This window comes from Pituophis catenifer, unplaced genomic scaffold, assembly GCF_029215685.1.
Source record: "Pituophis catenifer annectens isolate HBS135680 unplaced genomic scaffold, rPitCat1.0.hap2 SCAF_1, whole genome shotgun sequence".
Classification (NCBI taxonomy): Eukaryota; Metazoa; Chordata; class Lepidosauria; order Squamata; family Colubridae; genus Pituophis; species Pituophis catenifer.
The window spans coordinates 13,890,548-13,908,910 of NW_027256881.1; the positions used below are offsets into that span (position 1 = coordinate 13,890,548).

At 42.4% G+C, this 18,363-nt stretch overlaps 1 protein-coding gene across 1 annotated transcript in view; it reads right to left on the reverse strand.

Annotated features, from left to right (window-relative positions):
* Window positions 1–9,141, reverse strand: part of LOC139318325 (protein spinster homolog 3-like) — a 32,250-nt gene extending 23,109 nt beyond the window's left edge. Inside the window, exons 1-4 of the mRNA XM_070945733.1 lie at window positions 8,955–9,141; window positions 5,710–5,775; window positions 3,273–3,409; window positions 1,058–1,209 (exon numbers count right to left, since the gene is read on the reverse strand). Coding sequence (XP_070801834.1) covers window positions 1,058–1,209; window positions 3,273–3,409; window positions 5,710–5,775; window positions 8,955–9,141 — 542 coding nt within the window. The remainder of the gene's footprint in view (window positions 1–1,057; window positions 1,210–3,272; window positions 3,410–5,709; window positions 5,776–8,954) is intronic.
* Between the last annotated feature and the right edge of the window lie 9,222 nt (window positions 9,142–18,363).

The window sequence follows — 18,363 nt, forward strand, 5'->3', positions numbered from 1 at the left end:
TACATTTTGGAGGGCGCTAGAAATGATTTTGATTGAGATCTCTGAACTGATATGTATTGGTAGTTCTTGAATTATGGCCACAGACAAGCTCAATATTTCTGTTGTTGAATAAAATAGTGGTTAAGTGAATTTTGCCCCATGCTATCACAGTTGAATCACGGCAATGGTTAAGTTAGTAACATGGTCATTAAGAGAATCTGGCTTCCCCACCGACTTTGTTTGTCAGAAGGTCACAAAATGTGATCACATGACCCGCAGGACAGTGCAACATCATAAATACGAACCAGTTGCCAAGCATCAAAATCCAAATTTTGATTACATCACCATGGAGATGCTGCAAAGGTTGTAAGTGTGAAAACATTTTCAGTGGCATTGTAACTTCAAATGGTCACTAAACAAATGGTTGCAACTTGAGGATTACCTGTATTGAGAGAAAGACTGCATATCACTTAAGTCACCCCCAGAAGATCCCAGGTTCAATGATGGAAGGACATATATCTGCCTCAATGCCTGATAACAGCCTATCCATTTTCACCATCCCCTCCCCATCCCTTGGTAGCTCAGCGGTTAGAATGCAGTACTGCAGGGCTAACTCACTGCTCTCTCCAGGAGTTCAATCCTGAGTGGTTAAAGATTGACTCAGCCTTCCATCCTTCTGAGGTCAATAAAATGAGGACCCAGGTTGTTGGGGGCAATATGCTGACTCTGTAAAACCACTTAGAGAGGGCTGGAAAGCACGGTGAAGCAGTATATAAGTCTAAGTGCTATTGCTATCCATTAACTTTGAACCCAAGAACCCATCCCTTACAATTCACCCCATTCCTCCCAAGGAATCCTATATAAGAAGAGACCATGGATATGGGTTCAGTGATTAAACTTCTTGGGTGACCTTAGACAACTTGCTGTCCCTTGGTTTAGGTTGCAATGAGATATAATCAAAGTTTGAGTATTAAGGATGATGCCTTGAACTCCTGCATGAGAAGCAGGATATAAACATGACTCATAGAGATATTATCTATTAATTGTAGGTTCAGTCTTTGAGCATGGTTAGATCTACCTTCCAACAGGTATGAAGATGTAGAAGACTGACAACATCCACGTCCGATAGTCTTTCTCAAACAAGTCAGCAATGATGGTGGGTGCTATGGTAGAGTAACTGGAGGTACCAGCACCCACCAGTCCCCGTGAAATAAAAAACAGCCAGGGCATCTAGATGAGAATTTGGAAAGGGCACATTCAGTCTAGTATTGTTTTTTAAAACTTTAATTGCAATCGTTTTCTTATGGATGCACACTAATCCATATCTATTCTCTATGTATTCTTTCCCTATTCTATTCAACCATGCTTCTATATTAAACTCTGGTTAACAGGCGTGGGTAAGATTGTGCAAAATCCATATAATTTTTGCATCTGTTAGACTAATTTTTCCTGAAAGAAAAGGGAGAGATTAAGTAGTAAAATGTGGCTTTCAATTCTTTCACCCTTGGAAAATTGAGCCAAAAAAGTTGACCGATCCCTTAAAAATTACTGTCCCCAGCCTGAAAAATAGTTGCCTGTTTCTAAAAAATTCGGGGGGGGGGGGGGGAAATAGAAGAGATTAAAATTAGGCAATCTTTAGAATAATGAGCGTGAATGATTGTTCTGCAAAAAAAAGTGGCAGGTTTTTGTTGTGAAATTATTCTCTTTCAATCATAAAGTATGGTCAGTACCAGTGGTAGGTTTCTACCGGTTTGCCTCAGTTTGGGCGAACTGGTAGTGGTGGCGGTGGGAGGCTCCGCCCATCCACCCAGATATCATCATGGATGCTCTGCGCATACACAGAAGCGCCGCACATGAGTTAAGCGAGCGAGCATGCACTCACAGTTCCAAACCGGTAGCAAAGGTAAGTGGAACCCACTACTGGTCAATACAAAAAGAAATATATATAGATTGGACACTTTGGAAGACATTTAATAAAAGTTTATAATCACTGCCATATTGCTAAAAAAAGCTATTCAAAAGGTGGAACAGTAATCTCATATAGTTTGGGCTTGTCCTATTATTTTGATTTGAAATTGAGGTTGTTAACATGACTTTAAGCAGTTCCTATTTGTCAGAAATGTATAAGTTCCTTCTTACTTGTGACCTGAATAATTTAAACCAGAAATATGTTTTATTTCTAGAGACCCATGCAATAATGGATTATAAAGGATCCAATATAAAATAAAAATAGCAAATTATTAGCAAATTCACATCAGAATGCTTTAGATCTTAAATACACAAGCAATTCCTAGCACCACTAAATATTATGAAAACTTAAAGCAGTACTTAAGATCCAGCTATTATATCTGCTACAATCAATGGCCTAATGCAATGTGAGAATTCAATCTATATTTATAAATAAATAGAAAGATTATACTTTTGGAAATTCAAAACAAGAAAATATCCTTAGAAAATGCATATTTAAGACCCAACATATTTTAGAATATGCATTAGGTACTATTTACATGCCTATTTCCATTATTTAATTAATGGATTTGTGTGGAAATCAAAGAAAATGAATTTATGGATAAATATAAACAAAGGTTACACGTCCGAGAAACAAGGACAAGGAAGGACTGGACAGCTTATTTTGCTACTTGAATGCTTCTTCCAAGAAAGCCACTGTGTATTTCAAATCATATTTTAATTAATTATTAATTACATTTTGGGGGAACATGATGTACGGCATCTTGATTTCTGCAGGGAAGACAGAATAGATACCGTGATGGCAAACCTATGACACGCGTGCCACAGGTGGCACGCAGCACCCTCTCTGTGGGCACGCGAGCTGTCGCCCGAGTTCAGCTCTGCCACGCATGTACGCGCGCCTCCCACTGGCCAGCTGGTCATCGGGTCTCTGCTGCGCATGTGGGGGGCGCATACACAGGGTGTGTGCAGGTGGCCGTGCATGCATGCGTGGGGGTGGGGCGCGTGCAGGGGGGCCATGCACTTTTTGGGCACTCGGCCCAGGAAAGGTTAGCCATCACTGGAATAGAAATTTAACAAATGATTATCACCATCATCAACACACCTCACAAGATTTTGGAAATCTTAGGTGAAGACGTTGAAATCTTCAATGGGATTGTGCTCCTGCACAGAATTTGGCAATGTAGTAAGAGTTTTCAGCCATCATACTGCTGACCTTGATACATGCCCTCTATAATCTCTATTTAAATGGATTGGCACTAGGACAAAGATTTGATCCAGAATGGGGCAGAGAGGAATACACCAAATCAAATAACCTCTCTTACCGAGGCTGGAATGAAGGAGCTACAAAAGGTAACTGTTGACCAGAAGGATATTCCAATGCTGAGGATGATTTTCTGATTGTATCGGTCCCCAAGGTATCCAAAAACAGGAGCCGAGAACAAGAAACAGAGAATGAAAACTGCCATGAAAAGAAAGGAGAGTAATGATGAAGAACCTCACTTGACTTTCAACACAACTATCATTTTAATGCATTTGTCATCTCGCATTAGATTTATTACAGTCTGTTTCATCTGGAATTATCCTGGAGGATGAGGCAGATGCTATTGTTGATGAAGAACACAGCTAAGTGAAATCCCATGAAAATTCCAGCTACAGTAGTGGCCAAAATTGTGGAAACCTTTTGGGAAAAGTGCATTTTTGAGGATTGATGGCTAATAACACCACTTCGGTTTTTTTGAGTTTCAAGATAATCATATTCCACTGCTGGAATGGCCTGGGAATAGCCCAGACCTTCACCCAATTGAAAATCTATGGAGCCGACTAAAGAAACTTGTTAGTCAGAAGCAACCCAGCAATAAAACCCAATTAATAGAAGCAATCATTCAATCTTGGTTTCACATTTTAACAGCTGCAGACTTGGTTCACTTCATGGGAAGATGTTGTAAGGCCATAATTCATGCTAAAGGTTACCCAACTAAGTATTAACTGACATGGTGATAATTTTTGTATATCTGATTTTTTCTACGTGTTTCATTTTTCTTTATACTGTAACTGCTATTCTAATAGCAAATCCTTCATAAAAGTTATTGCATTACATTCTTGATTAAATTATAAATAAAATCAGGCATGGTCAGGATGATCTGCTTAATGACTACCGTGACTTACAATTATAATTCTGGCGTCTATTATTGTTGTAAGTTGAGCAATCATAGCAATCCAATATGTCAAGAGAGTTATAATCCAAGCCTTCATTTTTTTAAATGTGGGAAATACTGAGGGCAATGGCAAAATGAAGAATAATGTCATAAAATAGCTTAATTCATAATTACAAAGTTTAGAAAAGTTAGCCACCACAACTTCTCTTGAGAAGCACAGGATATGAAATTAGGTCCCAAATTCAATTTCCTGTGGAACGTCAACGTTTAGGATTTTTTTTTTAATTTCCAAAAGCAGGGTGGGTGGGAAATTGCATCATTTGTTTTAAAGATACATAGAGAGCTTCCCTATATGAGTCATATCATAGAACCAGTATAGAACTTTTGACTCTAGCTGTTGACCTAGCTTTGAATTAGAAGTTGCCCGGGTTCCAAGCACAGAGATGATGTAGGACAGATTTCTTAAGTGTCATTAAGCTACAACTGCCAACTATTGTCCATATTGTCTAGGATGTATGGATGCTTACTGAACACCATTTAGAGCAGTGTTTCTCAACCTTGGCTGGCTGGGGATTCTGGGAGTTGAAGTCCACCCATTTTCAAGCTTCCAAGGTTGAGAAACACTGATTTAGAGGGCTATATGTGCCCTTCCCTGCCTCACTGGAGTCATCTAGATTTTTTTCTGATGGGTGTCAAGAGAAATCTGGGAAATAGATTTTGCATGGTTATATTGGCAGATCATTGCTCCTAGCTTGGATAATGACCTTTAAGCTTCTTCAGGGTATCCACCTTGAATCTCTTGCTGTAGATCATTGATATCATGTGTTATAACAGAATAATTTGTTGGAAGGGACTTTGGAGGTCTTCTGGTCCAACCCTTTGCACAAGCAGGAAACCCTATCCCATTTCAGACAAATGGCTGTCCAATCTCTTCTTAAAATCTCCAGTGTTGGAGCACCCACAATTTCAGGAGGCAAGTTGTTCTACTGATTAATTGTTCTAACTGTCAGGAAATTTCTCCTTAGTGCTAGATTGATTCTCTCCTTGATTAGTTTCCATCCATTGCTTCCTGTCCTACCTTCACATGCTTTGGAGAATAGTTTGACTCCCTCTTCTTTGTGGCAGCCCCTCAAAAATATTTGAACACTGCTATCATGTCACCCCAGTCCTTCTTTTCATTAAACTAGATGTACCCAATTCCTGCAACCGTTTCTCATATATTTTAACCTTCAATCCTCTAATCATCTTTATTACTCTTCTCTGCAGTCTTTCTAAAGTTTCAACTTCTTTTTTATATTGTGGTGATCAAAACCTATCTTACAAATGGGTTGAGAATTCAACTCCCAGAATTCCCATGCAGAAAAGCCATGAATTCTGGGCTTTGTCATCCTAATACATCTAGAAGACCTGCCAGCAAAATCTGTTCTAACTATTGTGTTACATTGGCTTCCATTGCCCCTACATTTAAATGTCCCTGCTTGTTTTCCTCATTATTTTGCAAATTAAAAGCACAGTTAGTAAGTAATTTACTTTGAGAATGCATGTACCGACTTAACAAAAAATTAAGAGAGGTTATCAATCCTGGAAGAGAGAATTGTTTTACCAGTGTGTAACAGGCCCGTAGTCTGGTCTGTAAGATTAAAGAACTTCTGTATGTCGAGAAGCACTCCTGAAACAAAATGATATGGAATAGATTAATTCATGATGTTCAGCAGTGGGTTTCAATTTATGTTACTACCAGTTCGCTGCACGCGCGCATGCTCATTTCGTGCACACGTGCACCCGGTTCACGTATGTGCCTTCCTTCTGCACATGTGCCCAGCCTCAAAAACGTGCCAAATAGGATGGCATAGAGCCGGGGCGGGTGGACAGGCCCACCCGTGATTTCCGCTACTGGTTCAAGTGAACCGGTCCGAACCAGCTGAATACCACCTCTGATGAAGTTGTTGTCCTATCCCAGTGATGGCTAACCTTTTTGCCATTGTGTGCCAAAAGCGGGGGGAGTGTGTGGGGGGGTCATGCGCATGCGTGCCCACACCCATAATTCAATGCGGTTGCATTCAAACAACATGTTAGATTTAGTTAGATTTAACTTAAGTTAGCCTTCTTCTGTCTTAACATACTGTGTGAATCTTTGATTAGTTTATAGATCACTGGATTTTATGAATTCAGAAAATGAGTTTATTATATCTTGCAAAATATAAAGTTGACCTTAGATCTCCCAATAAACATTGATTGACTCAGGTTTTTCAAACTGGGTCTCCTGGATGTTTACATTTGATACTGTAGTCCAATGTTTTTTGAGAAAGTAGCATTCAGATTATTTATATTTTAGTTCTGATCTTCTTATGGCAGAACAGGCAACGGTGAGAGATAAATTATACGGTTTAAACAGGTGGAGGACACCATATGAGGAAAAGCTTTTTAGTAAATACAGTTTTAAAGTTTAGTAAAGTAAATTAAGATTTGAGATACTTATTTTCAAACAAGGAGAATATATGCAATCTGAGAAAATCCCTAGAGCAATTCACCGATTTGTCAGTTGGTAAATATATAAAGATGTTACTTTGGTCTGACTGGCAGTTCAGGTTAAGCAAAGCTGCTTAAAAATAGCTTGAAAGAATTTGACCTTTTCCCTTTGCTTTTACTCGAATATATGCAGCTCTTGTTAACCTTTTTCTTAATTTCCCAATAACCCAATAAAATTAATAGCCTATTTTCTGAAACTGAAATGAGAAAGAATATTATAAAAGTACCAAAACAGGCCCAAAACCCAAATCATTTGAGGAAACCATAGAATAATTCAAATACATAAGATAATATTAAATATATAATTTGTATTGTATTAAATATAATATTACCTTAAGCCTGTTTCTTTCCATCCAGATCAGGGGTGAAATCCAGCAGGTTCTGACAGGTTCTGGAGAACTGGTAGTGGAAATTTTGAGTAGTTCAGAGAACCGGCAAATACCACCTCTGGCTGGCCCCAGAGTGGGGTGGGAATGGAGATTTTGCAGTATCCTTCCCCTGGAGTAGGGTGGGAATGAAGATTTTGCAGTATCTTTCCCTTGCCACGCCCACCAAGCCACACCACACCCACTAAGCTACGCCTACAGAACCGGTAGTAAAAAAATTTGGATTTCACCACTGATCCAGACCACCAAAGAGAGAGAAAGAACCTTTTGGTCAGCCTGGGACCAAGAAATATAACTAAGTATCATTACCATAGTGATGACATCACAGCCCATGCTGTCAGTCTTCCTCATCCAGATGTTAAATAGCAAGGATTTAGAATAGTGTTTCTCAACCATGGCGATTTGAAAATGTGTAGACTTCAATTCCCAGATTTCTCCAATCAGCTATGCTGGCTGAGGAATTCTGGGGCTTGAAGTCCACACATTTTAAAGTTACCAAGGTTGAGAAGCACTGGTTGAGATGTAAACATCTTCCCTGCTACTAATAGTGACTGGAACCAACTCTGGAAAAAAGAGGAGGAGGAGAACCACCACAAAATTGTGCTCTCCACTCCTGAACTCAGATCAAGGAGGGCAAGAATAAATGTACCATCTCTATTCTGGTCTCCTGGAGATTATTCATTAATGCAAACAATACAGCCTTGTGATGTACCATTCTAAGGAAGCAAGGGGGAATTCTTGTAATGACCCTGTGATTAGCTTAACTGCAGTGAGTCACTCAACAACCATGGTAAAAAGGGTCACAAAATGGGGCACAACTCACTTAATGCCTTCCTTGCTTAGCAATGAAAATTTTGGGCTGAATTGTGGTCGTAAATCAAGGATGCCTGCAGTCCTTGATGCTTTAACTGGGTGCTTTAGCTGGACTAGATGATCAAACCAGTGGTCGGATTCAAATTTTTTTACTACCGGTTCTGTGGGCGTGGCTTGGTGGGCGTGGCAGGGGAAGGATACTGTAAAATCTCCATTCCCACCCCACTCCAGGGGAAGGTTACCGCAAAATCCCCATTCCCTCTCGATCAGCTGGGACCTGGGAGGCAGAGAATAGATGGGGCCAGTCAGAGGTGGTATTTACCGGTTCTCCGAACTACTCAAAATTTCCGCTACCGGTTCTCCAGAACTGGTCAGAACCTGCTGAATACCACCTCTGGATCAAACCCATTCTTCCAACATTTATTTTATCATCTCCATTTACGGCAGTTGGGGCATTGAGCTTTAGCCCATGAAAACTGGTATGAAAATAGCTCAAAATAATTGTACTCAGCTTTCTCTTATTGCAAGAAGAAAATGTAGATAGTGCTATGCTTCACTGAGCATATTTCTCATTCCTCACCCTCTTTTTTCCTTCTAGTCCTTATCCAATTTAATGAAAGAGAATTTGCTTTCAATTTCACTTTTAGGAGAGTATTTTAATGACATTCTGACGATGGTGGATTTTTTCTTGTATTTAGTTATGAAGTCATCAAGAGAGGTGTCTGAATGGTCCAATTTTCATTGTACAACAATTCTCCAATAATCTTTAGCCTCCCTGTAATATCTAGTTCATCCCAAGGCAGCATCTCATTAGGGGCATTTCATAGTAGGGAGAATGAATAAACAGAGAGGCTACAGAGAGATGGAAGTGTTTGTTACAGCAAGAACAGCACCAACTCAAAAATATTCCTGAGAAATTCTCAGGGATCTGGAGAGTACAGTCAGAAAAACAGAAGACTTTTTTGAATAAGAAAAATTGTTGTTGTTGTTATTAATCATCACACAGTCAGCCAGATGTTCAGACTGGGTTTGGCATTTTTGTGTACCTATCGAGTCCATCATTAAACCCAGATTCTGGGGGCTATTGCCGCAAAGTAATTGTAAATGGGATCCACCCTACCTGCTACAAGAAACCAGTCCATGTAATTCACCAGGTTCAGATGGCAAAGCGTAGCAATAGCGATGTAAGCCCTTCTGGTGGGCGGCTGTGATGATCCTTGAGGTTGCTCAGCTGATTCCATGGTTCCGTAAGCCTTGACAGAGGCAGGGGATTGAGGTGGCAGGTCTGGGATCACTCCTTCAGCCATCTTCCTGGTCAAAGCTGCCGATTAGTTGCAGAAACCCATACCTTGGTCCGGCACTTGTCTATTGCTCTACAAGGAGCTTCAGCTTTGCTCTTGCCTCCAACAGGAGGAACTTAGCTTTGCTCAGTCATTTCCTGTAAAAAGCCGCCTGTGTACTGGCCACAGAATTTCCAAGGTTCCCCTCCATCCAACATGTTCACACGACAGTGAGAAAAGCAGCCTGCTTCTCTCAAATGGCTGAGAAGACAAGGTGTCCATGGGCATCTCTATTGCAAGGCTAAGCTAGGATTACAAACCTGTGGAAACAAGCAGAAGAGCCCATGTTTAGACGCTGAGCAGATTTCGGTGAAAAAAGAGCCATATTGAGAGAGGAACTGCTAATCTGAGTAAACTGAATCTTCACTTTGTGACTCCGGATGGAAGCTGTGTCCTCACACAGCCCACTAAACCCACAAACCAGTTGTTCATATACATCTTGTTAATATACATCTTATTATCATCTGTTAGCTGATGATTTGTTGGGTTGCGAGAACCTTGAAGATTCAGTTAATCAAACGGGCTGTCGGTCAGTTAGCCACAACAAAGTGTATTATGTGAACTCAGCCATAGTCATGCAATGGTGCTTACAAAAAATGAAAAAAAGTTACGTGAGCTACTGCAACCCCCATCCAGTGGGACAGTAGGTAAGATCAGTTCAAAGCATAAGCAAAGGAGAGACAGTTTGGTCTAGTGATTAAGGAACCAAGCCAGCTATAAGTTATTTGTAAAAATAATAAAGGCAGAAAATACCTACCTACCTACCTACCTACCTATATACATACATACCATATTTTTTAGAGTATAAGACACACTGGAGTAAAAGACGTGCCTTAGTTTTTGGGGAGGAAAATAGGGGGGAAAATCTGCCTATCAGGTATTCATCTGGCTAGCATCCTTAGCCTGGTCATCTTCAGCACATTAGTTCACTGGTTTTGAGTGTGCGCTGGTTGGGGCTAAAATACAGGTTCAAAAGCACAGCTGATTGTCAGAGGGAGCAGCAATGAGAACAGCAGGCGAAGCGTGGAATATCGCTTCACTAGCAAGCGCCTCATTGAGGCTAAAAAACAGCTTCAAAAGCACAGCTGATTGTCGGAGAGACCTCCAGTGACTAAAGCAGGCAAAGCGCGGAAGGGGTAAGAGAAGGCAGGAGCTGTTCCGGGTAGCCATTTTGGGCATTGTGTGTCGCATTTTCAGCATCCAAACACGTCGCGTTTTCAGGTGGCAATTGGTGGCAATGTGCTTTGGTGACCTCCGCAGCCTGGAAGGGCTCTCAAACAGAGCGTTTGGAGGCTGAAAATGTGATGTGTGGTGCCCAAAATGGCTAAGCCATTGTTGATGGCAATCTCTGCAGCAAGGAAGAGGATGTGTGGAGGCCGAAGGTGGGGGGGGGGCTACATTCAGAGTATAAGACACACCCAAATTTTCAGCCTCTTTTGGGGGGGGAGTGCGTTTTATACTCCGAAAAATACGGTACATACATAGATACATACATAGTTTGAATCTTTCCTTGCCTTAGATCTCATAATACAGCAAGACTGGCTTTATTCATTTTATTTATTTATTCAATTTCTTTAGCCACCCAGCTTAAGCAGGTAACTCTGGGTGGCTTACAATTCTAAAATTCTAAAACAATTAATTTAAAAGTACTAAATAATAAAAGCAAGCATCCACAAAATAAATGGATAAACAGCAGCCATGATGGTTAATCAACTTAATAGTAAAGCCAAATAATGAGGCCCTTAGCACATTCTGAGCCCCAGGCCTGAGAACATAGCCAAGTTTTTAAAACTGCGAAAAACCAACAGGGTTGAGGCCATTCTAACCTCCGAGGCGGAAAATATTTCACAAGGCAGGGACCGCAGCAGAAATTGCTGTTGCTAACTGGGTCTTCTGTCCGTGAGGGGATCTGTCCTTCACTGCACATACAAAAGCAGATTATTAATTCAGGAATTGCAGGGTAAGGCTGATAGAGTTTCCTGTCTACCTCGCAGCATCTGTCATTTGAGGCAGATTTCGCACTCTGTTAAAAGGTAACGCTGTCCCTATTTAGTGGTCTTCTTTGAGCCAGTATCTGGAGAGAAATGAGAATTATCTGCTAAATATAGTTGTGAGCAGAGGGTTCTTCCCTGAGTTTATCTGTTGATCAAAACGGCTCCTACTTCAGGTGGGAAAGGAAGGGAGGGAGGCCCACCAGAGGCCTAAGCATTAAGCAAACTTCCTGAAGTGAAGACCAAAAAGTTGGCTAATGGTGCTTAACCCTGAACGCTGCTTCCCTGCCTGGGCTAAGGCTCCAAACAGGAAGTCAGAAGAGAATGCAGGCAAAAGAGACACATTAGTATAGTATTTCTCAAGCTTGTGTAAGGTCCCAAAATACACTTGAGTCACCAGAATGCCAAAGAGAGAGACTCAAGACGAGGCTTGCAAAAAAGTAGATTTTATTTATGGCCAAAGACAAAATACTGGGTGGAACTATATCCAGAACATACAGATACAATGCATGCGAGGAAATAGCCACACCTTAGGGAAGGTATGGCGTCCTTTTATACCCTCAGAGACGTCGGCTTAGTACCCAATTCTGGCCTCCTAATTTAGGTTTGTGTATTCCTTGTTGCCCTGCAAGGGGGAATAGAAACTTCCCCAATTAGTATTATCTTACGCATTTCTTTGTTTACTCAATTGGCCACTTAGCCCCCTGGCTCTGGAAGACAGGAGTATATCCAGATCAAACATAAATTAGGACTGAGGTGTAAATTATCCCTTTGTTGATAGCTGTAGTTTCAACTGAGATACGTACCATGCTTTTAGATGGCACAAGAAAAACAGGAAGAAGATTGATATAGGTTCAGGTCAAATGGCAGGGACATATGTTTGACAAATACCAGATACATTACAGAGGCCTAATAACAGAATATGTTTGTTACAAGAGATAGAAATATAAAGGCATAATATATGTGATACAAATACAAAGGCATATATGTATTACAGGAACCTTATGGTTACAAAATCTAGTATACCGGTATATCATATTCTAGTATTATTTATTATATCCTTATTATTGTTTCCCTTCACTTGGCTACTTGAAGATGTGTGCCGGAGAACTTGGGGAGGTGAATTAGTTCTTGCTTCTCAAACAGCACCAAATTAGCCCCGTGTGCAAAGGACAGAGCAATGTTTCTCAGCCTGGTCTGCTTGAAGATGTCTGGACCAGGGGTGGGTTCTAATTTTTTTTAATACCAGTTCTGTGGGCGTGGCTTATTTTGTGGGCATGGCTTGATGGTCATGTGACAATTCTTTAGGCTTTAGCAGAGGTATTAGTCCACCAGGCTTTTAACTGCTTGCAGAGCTGTACCAATCTATTCTTTTGTTTTTGGAGGCACTGGTCTACCCATTTGTTTTTGGAGGCACTGGTCTACTCATTTATTTTTGCAGGCACCGGTCTACTAATTTGTTTTTGGAGGCACCGGTCTACCACCACACTGCCTTTTAACACTGATCAGCTGTAGGGTGGCCCTTTGAAGCCCCGCGGCAAGAGTTTAAACAGTTTTTTTCCTTCTAACCGATCAGCTGGGACTCAGGAGGCAGCAATAGATTGGGGGTGGGGCCAAATAAAAGGTAAGAATAACGCGGAGGGGCGGGGGGGCAGAACCGGTTCGGTGACGTCATATCATCACTGCTACCGGCTCGGCGGAACCAGGCGAAACCGGGAGGAACCCACCACTGGTCTGGACCTCAATTCCTAGAATTCCCTAGAAAGCATATCAGAGGTGGGTTTCAGCAGGTTCTGACCAGTTCTGGAGAACCGGTAGCAGAAATTTTGAGTAGTTCAGAGAACCGGTAGTAAAAATACTGACTGACCCTGCCCCCATCTATTCTCTGCCTCCCAAGTCCCAGCTGATCAGGAGGAAATGGGGATTTTACAGTAATCTTTCCCTGGAGTGGGGAGGGAATGGAGATTTTACAGTATCCTTTCCATGCCACGCCCACCAAGCCATGCCACGCCCACCAAGCTACACCCATAGAACCAGTAGTAAAAATTTTTGAAACCCACCACTGAAGCATATGCATATGATGACGTGGGAATTCTGGGAGTCCACACATCTTCAAGCAACCAAGACTGAGAAACACAAAAATAGTACATTTGGCACAGTGGTGAAATCCAGATTTTTTTACTACTGGTTCTGTGGGCGTAGCTTGGTGGGCGTGGCAGGGGAAGGATACTGCAAAATCTCCATTCCCACCCTACTCCAGGGGAAGGTTACCGCAAAATCCCCATTCCCTTCCGATCAGCTGGGACCCGGGAGGCAGAGAATAGATGGGGCCAGTCAGAGGTGGTATTTGCCTGTTCTCCGAAATACTCAAAATTTCCGCTACCAGTTCTCCAGAACCTGTCAGAATCTGCTGGATTTCACCCCTGATCCGGCATTTGTCAATTCTGTCAGCATTTGCCAGTTTTTCTTGGATATCAAGACTGCTCCAGTGAGCGTCCTTGGCGCTCTCTGAACTTGGTTGTTTGGTTGTTTTCTTGCAGAAGTTTCATTACCCAAACCAGTTATCACCATCAATTCTAGGACTAATGATGTGACCTAGTTTGGGTAATGATACATCTGCAAGAAAACAAACGTGCTGCTCAGAGAACATCATGTAGATTTTAAACCTGAATTGTTTTTATTAGGTATAATATCAGAAAAATTAGATAGGAAAAGTATAATAATATTACATGTCGTAACAGCAGCAAGGATTATGTTCGCACATTGGAAAAACGAAGAAACACTGCGAGATGAAGAGATAATTAAGAAGATACTACTGTGCAGAAATGGATAGATTAACATTGAAAATTAAGCAGAAAGAAGTCACAGAATACTATCAAACATGGAATCTATTTTACCAGTGGTTAGAAAAAAGGGGTGGAGATTGAGTATATAATCAGCATTGTTAAGCAAATTAAATATCCAGGCAACATGATGTTTAATAAGCACTAAGAAATGTAATTAATAAAAAAAGATCAATAAAAAAAAGACTGCTCCAATTAGCATCCTTGGCGCTCTCTGCACTTGGTTGTTTGGTTGGCAGAAGTTTCATTACCCAAACCAGATATCATCATCAATTCTAGGACTGATGAAGTTACTTAGTTTGGGTAATGAAACATCTGCAAGAAAACAAACGTGCTCAGAGAACATCAAGGACCCCTCATTTCAATGCTGACCTACAAATATTCTTCTTCATCAAAGTGTTCCAAATTTCTGGACTACTGATCCAATTCATTTAGCACTGCTTGTCCCTTGGGAGAAACAAGGGTTCTATTTAGGTTAAATTCGATTTCATTGAAGGCCGCATCAGGGTTGTGTTTGACCTCGGGGAGGCAGGGGGGGCAGGGGTTGTGTGGCCATCTTGACATCACTCAGGGATGCCTGTGGTGGCACGAGCACTTTGCCAGTGAAAGGGGCTCCCAAGCCCTGTTTTCGGCTGCGACGGCCTCCTGCAACCCTCTGCCAGTGAAAACGGAGCTCGGGAGGGCCGCCTGTGACCCTCCTGAGCTCCATTTTCACTGGCAGAGACACCATGGGCCCAGTGGTGGGATTCAACCAGTTCGCACCACTTCGGGAGAACCGGTTGTTAACTTTCTGAACAGTTTGGCAAACTGGTTGTTGGAAGAAATCATTAGGGCACAGAACCGGTTGTTAAATTACTTGAATCCCACCGCTGCATGGGCCGGTCCTTTGCTGATTCCAGGGATTTAATCATTCCCCTGCCCTTGGCAGGCAGGGGAGGAGAACTGCCCAGCAGGGGTCCAGTGGGGTGTGTGTGGCTCCTGGCTTTGCCGCTTTCTTCCTTCAGGCGGAAAGCCCAAACCAGCCTCGAACCCCCACCGCACCCCCTCCCTCCCTCCCTTCCCTTCCCTTCCCTGCTATGCATCTCCCCATCAAGCCCCCAGAGAACATCTGTGTAGGGAGGATGGAGAGGGCCCCCGAGTTTCTGCTGTGGTGTGGAGAGCTGCGAAGGCCTGGCCTGAAAAGGTAAGGGCAATGGCGGGGGATGCAGAAGAGGCCAGGCCAGAGTCAGAGATAAACAGAGAGAGAGGGAGAGAGAGACATAGAGAAATACAGAGAGATGGAGGGGGGGAGAGACACATACAGAGATACAGAGAGAGAGGGTGGGAGAGAGAGAGACAGAGAGAGATACAGAGAGAGGGCGGGAGAGAGAGAGACATAGAGATACAGAGAGAGGGGGAGAGAGAGACACATAGATACAGGAGGGGAGAGAGAGAGACATAGAGAGATACAGAGGGGGGAGAGAGACAGAGATACAGAGAGGGGGAGAGAGAGACACATAGAGAGATACAAAGGGGGGCGAGAGAGAGAGAGACATAGAGAGATACAGACAGGGGAGAGAGAGAGACATAGAGAGATACAAAGAGAGGGGGAAACAGAGAGGGAGGATTTTGTGGTTCCCATTGTTTTTTCTTTATTAGGGCAGTTCTCTGCCCTAATCACCAGCTGGGTAGGTGTGGCTCAGGGGCTGTCATGTGACTGATGAAAGTGAATGACGTTGAGTTGGCCACGCCCACCAAATGTTCATGGAGAGTTTGGAACTTCAGCCACGCTCTTTTAGCCCAGTGGAAGCACCAGACTGGGCCACAGCAACGCGTGGCCGGGTACAGCTAGTAATATATATAAATGTTGCCCAAATCTCACACAAAGAAAATCTTTGAAGATTTTCTGAAAGATTTTGGGAATGAATGAATGAATAAATAGCCTCAAGTCAACAAATTTGGGGATGAGATCTCCAGCATCTTGTAAAACTTAATCCATTAAAAGACCTCCTTGAAGTAAGAACAATACTAACATCTAGTATCTATTCATATTTTAATCCCCCCCTTATTTATTTTATATGTTGTGACTTCTCATCTCTAATGAAGGTGGCGTGGTGGCTCAGCAGTTAAGATACTGGGCTTGTCAGCTGGAAAGCCAGCAACCCAGGTTTGAGACCCAAGCGTCACATGATGGAGTGAGCTCCCAACAACCTGGCACAGTGATGGCTAACCTTTTCGTCACTGCGCACCCATAATACAATGCACGTGCGACCCTCCTGTGTGCACTGCCCCCATTGCACGCGTGCGTGCCCCCGCATGCACACCACCCTGCGCATGCGTGCATGTCCCCGCATGCGCCTCACCCCCCCATGCATGTGTGCGTGCTGTATTGTGCTCCCCCTGCCTCCCCACATGCACGCGCATCTCCCACATGCACTTCACCCCCCGGGCATGTACAGCAGAGACCCAAAAATCAGCTGGCCAGCGGGAGGCTGGCGGGAGGCATGTGCGGTAGAACTGAGCTAGGGCAACAGCTCGTATGCTCAGAGGGCTCTGAGTGCCACCTGTGGCACACTTGCCATAGGTTCGCCAGCACGGACCTAGCAGTTTGAAAGCATGCAAATGTGAGTAGATAAATAGGTACCACTTCAGTGGAAATGCTGTTGCATAACCATGGAAATATCTTTGGAGAACGCTGGCTCAATGGCCTTGAAACAGAGATGAGCACCACCCCTATGGTTGGCAATGACTAGCAGAGTAAAATCATTGGGCGGGGGTGGGGGGACTCCATCTCTAATTGAAGTCAATGAAACAGGAAAAATTTTCAGGTACTCTATAATATTTTGTCAGTTGAAGTAGAATCCAATGTCCAGCCCACTGATAAACAGTTTATGTTGTGGCCCGTACGCGGCCTGTGCAGCTAGTAGCTGATTCAGACAGCGAGGAGGCTGGTGTGGTGCTGTGCCAGCAGCCTGTGCAGCTGGCACTCGAGTCAGACAATGAGGAGGCTGGAGAAGATGTGGCGCCAGAGGCGGGGATTCAGCCAGCGCCTTCAGAACCTCCAGAAGCTCCCTTAAGTGAAGAGGACGAAGAGAAGGAGCCTCTTCTCGATGCACAGGCGCTCAGAGCTGCCAAAAGGCAGGAGTTGCTCCTCAGGAAGAGGTCTCCTCGAGAGTAAGGCTTGGGGCTAATTGGCCACTCCCTTAGCCTATTTAAGGAGGAACGCCGACTGAAGCAATTTGCAGGGAACAACTTCTTTCACATACTTTCATGTCTTGTCTTGCTTATCTTATCAGCTTCCTGCAAATTGCTTCTGGGCATTCTGCCAACCACAGTAAGCTTTCAGTTATTATTCTTTGAATTCTTGGTGGCTGTTAATGCAGTTAATTAACAGCTGTTGTTGTAAAAGACTGATTTATTTAGTAAACCAAGGTTTGAATGGACTTTGTGTGTGCTACGTTCTTTGGGGTCCGTAGCTGGGGCAGAACATTTTCATAGTCACAGAGATGTCCATAAAAGAGAGTAAAAAGTCAAGGTGGTTTATGTGTCTGTGTGATTAAGTTTCTGCTTTTTTATGCACAAGAACCACAGAACAGACATTATTTGACCATTTGGGTTACTTCTAATGAAAGAATTGCTCAACTCTCCAGCTCACAGGAGAGCTGATAATTCAATCAACCAGCAGATGTCACCAGAATTGTGGTGTTTATATTAATTTCTTGTGAACAATCCATCTCTTATAGGCGTAAATCAGGAATGTTCAAGATTTGAAAATATTAGGGCAGGGTTTATGCCCGTCTCCATCCCACATACAGTCTAAATTAATTTTCCAATAGGATCAGAAGCCAAAATAATGAGGAAGTCATGTCTACTTGAACTCAGAAACTGCTGATATCCTGAAGACATGAAGGATTAATAATCCACAGTAAATCATTGACTTCTTTGGATGCAGTAAAAAGCCAGCTCTTACTTCCAAATTCCAAAATGCTGGACATTCCTCAGCTGACCAAGACTGTGTCAATATTTCCATTATAGCTTCTACACTTTGGATATTCACGCTAGCATTCCACAGGGCTATGGGTAGGAAGGAGTGACTCTCAATTTCTCCATTCATAAACTGGATTTATTCTTTGACTGAGATTTTATTTTTTTAAAAAATAAAAAGAGGGTACCAAAATTTCTATGCACCAACTACGTATTTCTACATGCAATTTAATGCGTTCAAAAATACAAAATGTTATTTTTTACTAAGAATACATGATAGTTATATATAAAATAAATACAATGCTTTATTATTGCATTTTAATTACTCTATTGCTGTCTTGTTTTACAACAGGTGGCTTTATTTTGGATCATTTTATCTAACTGATTTTATT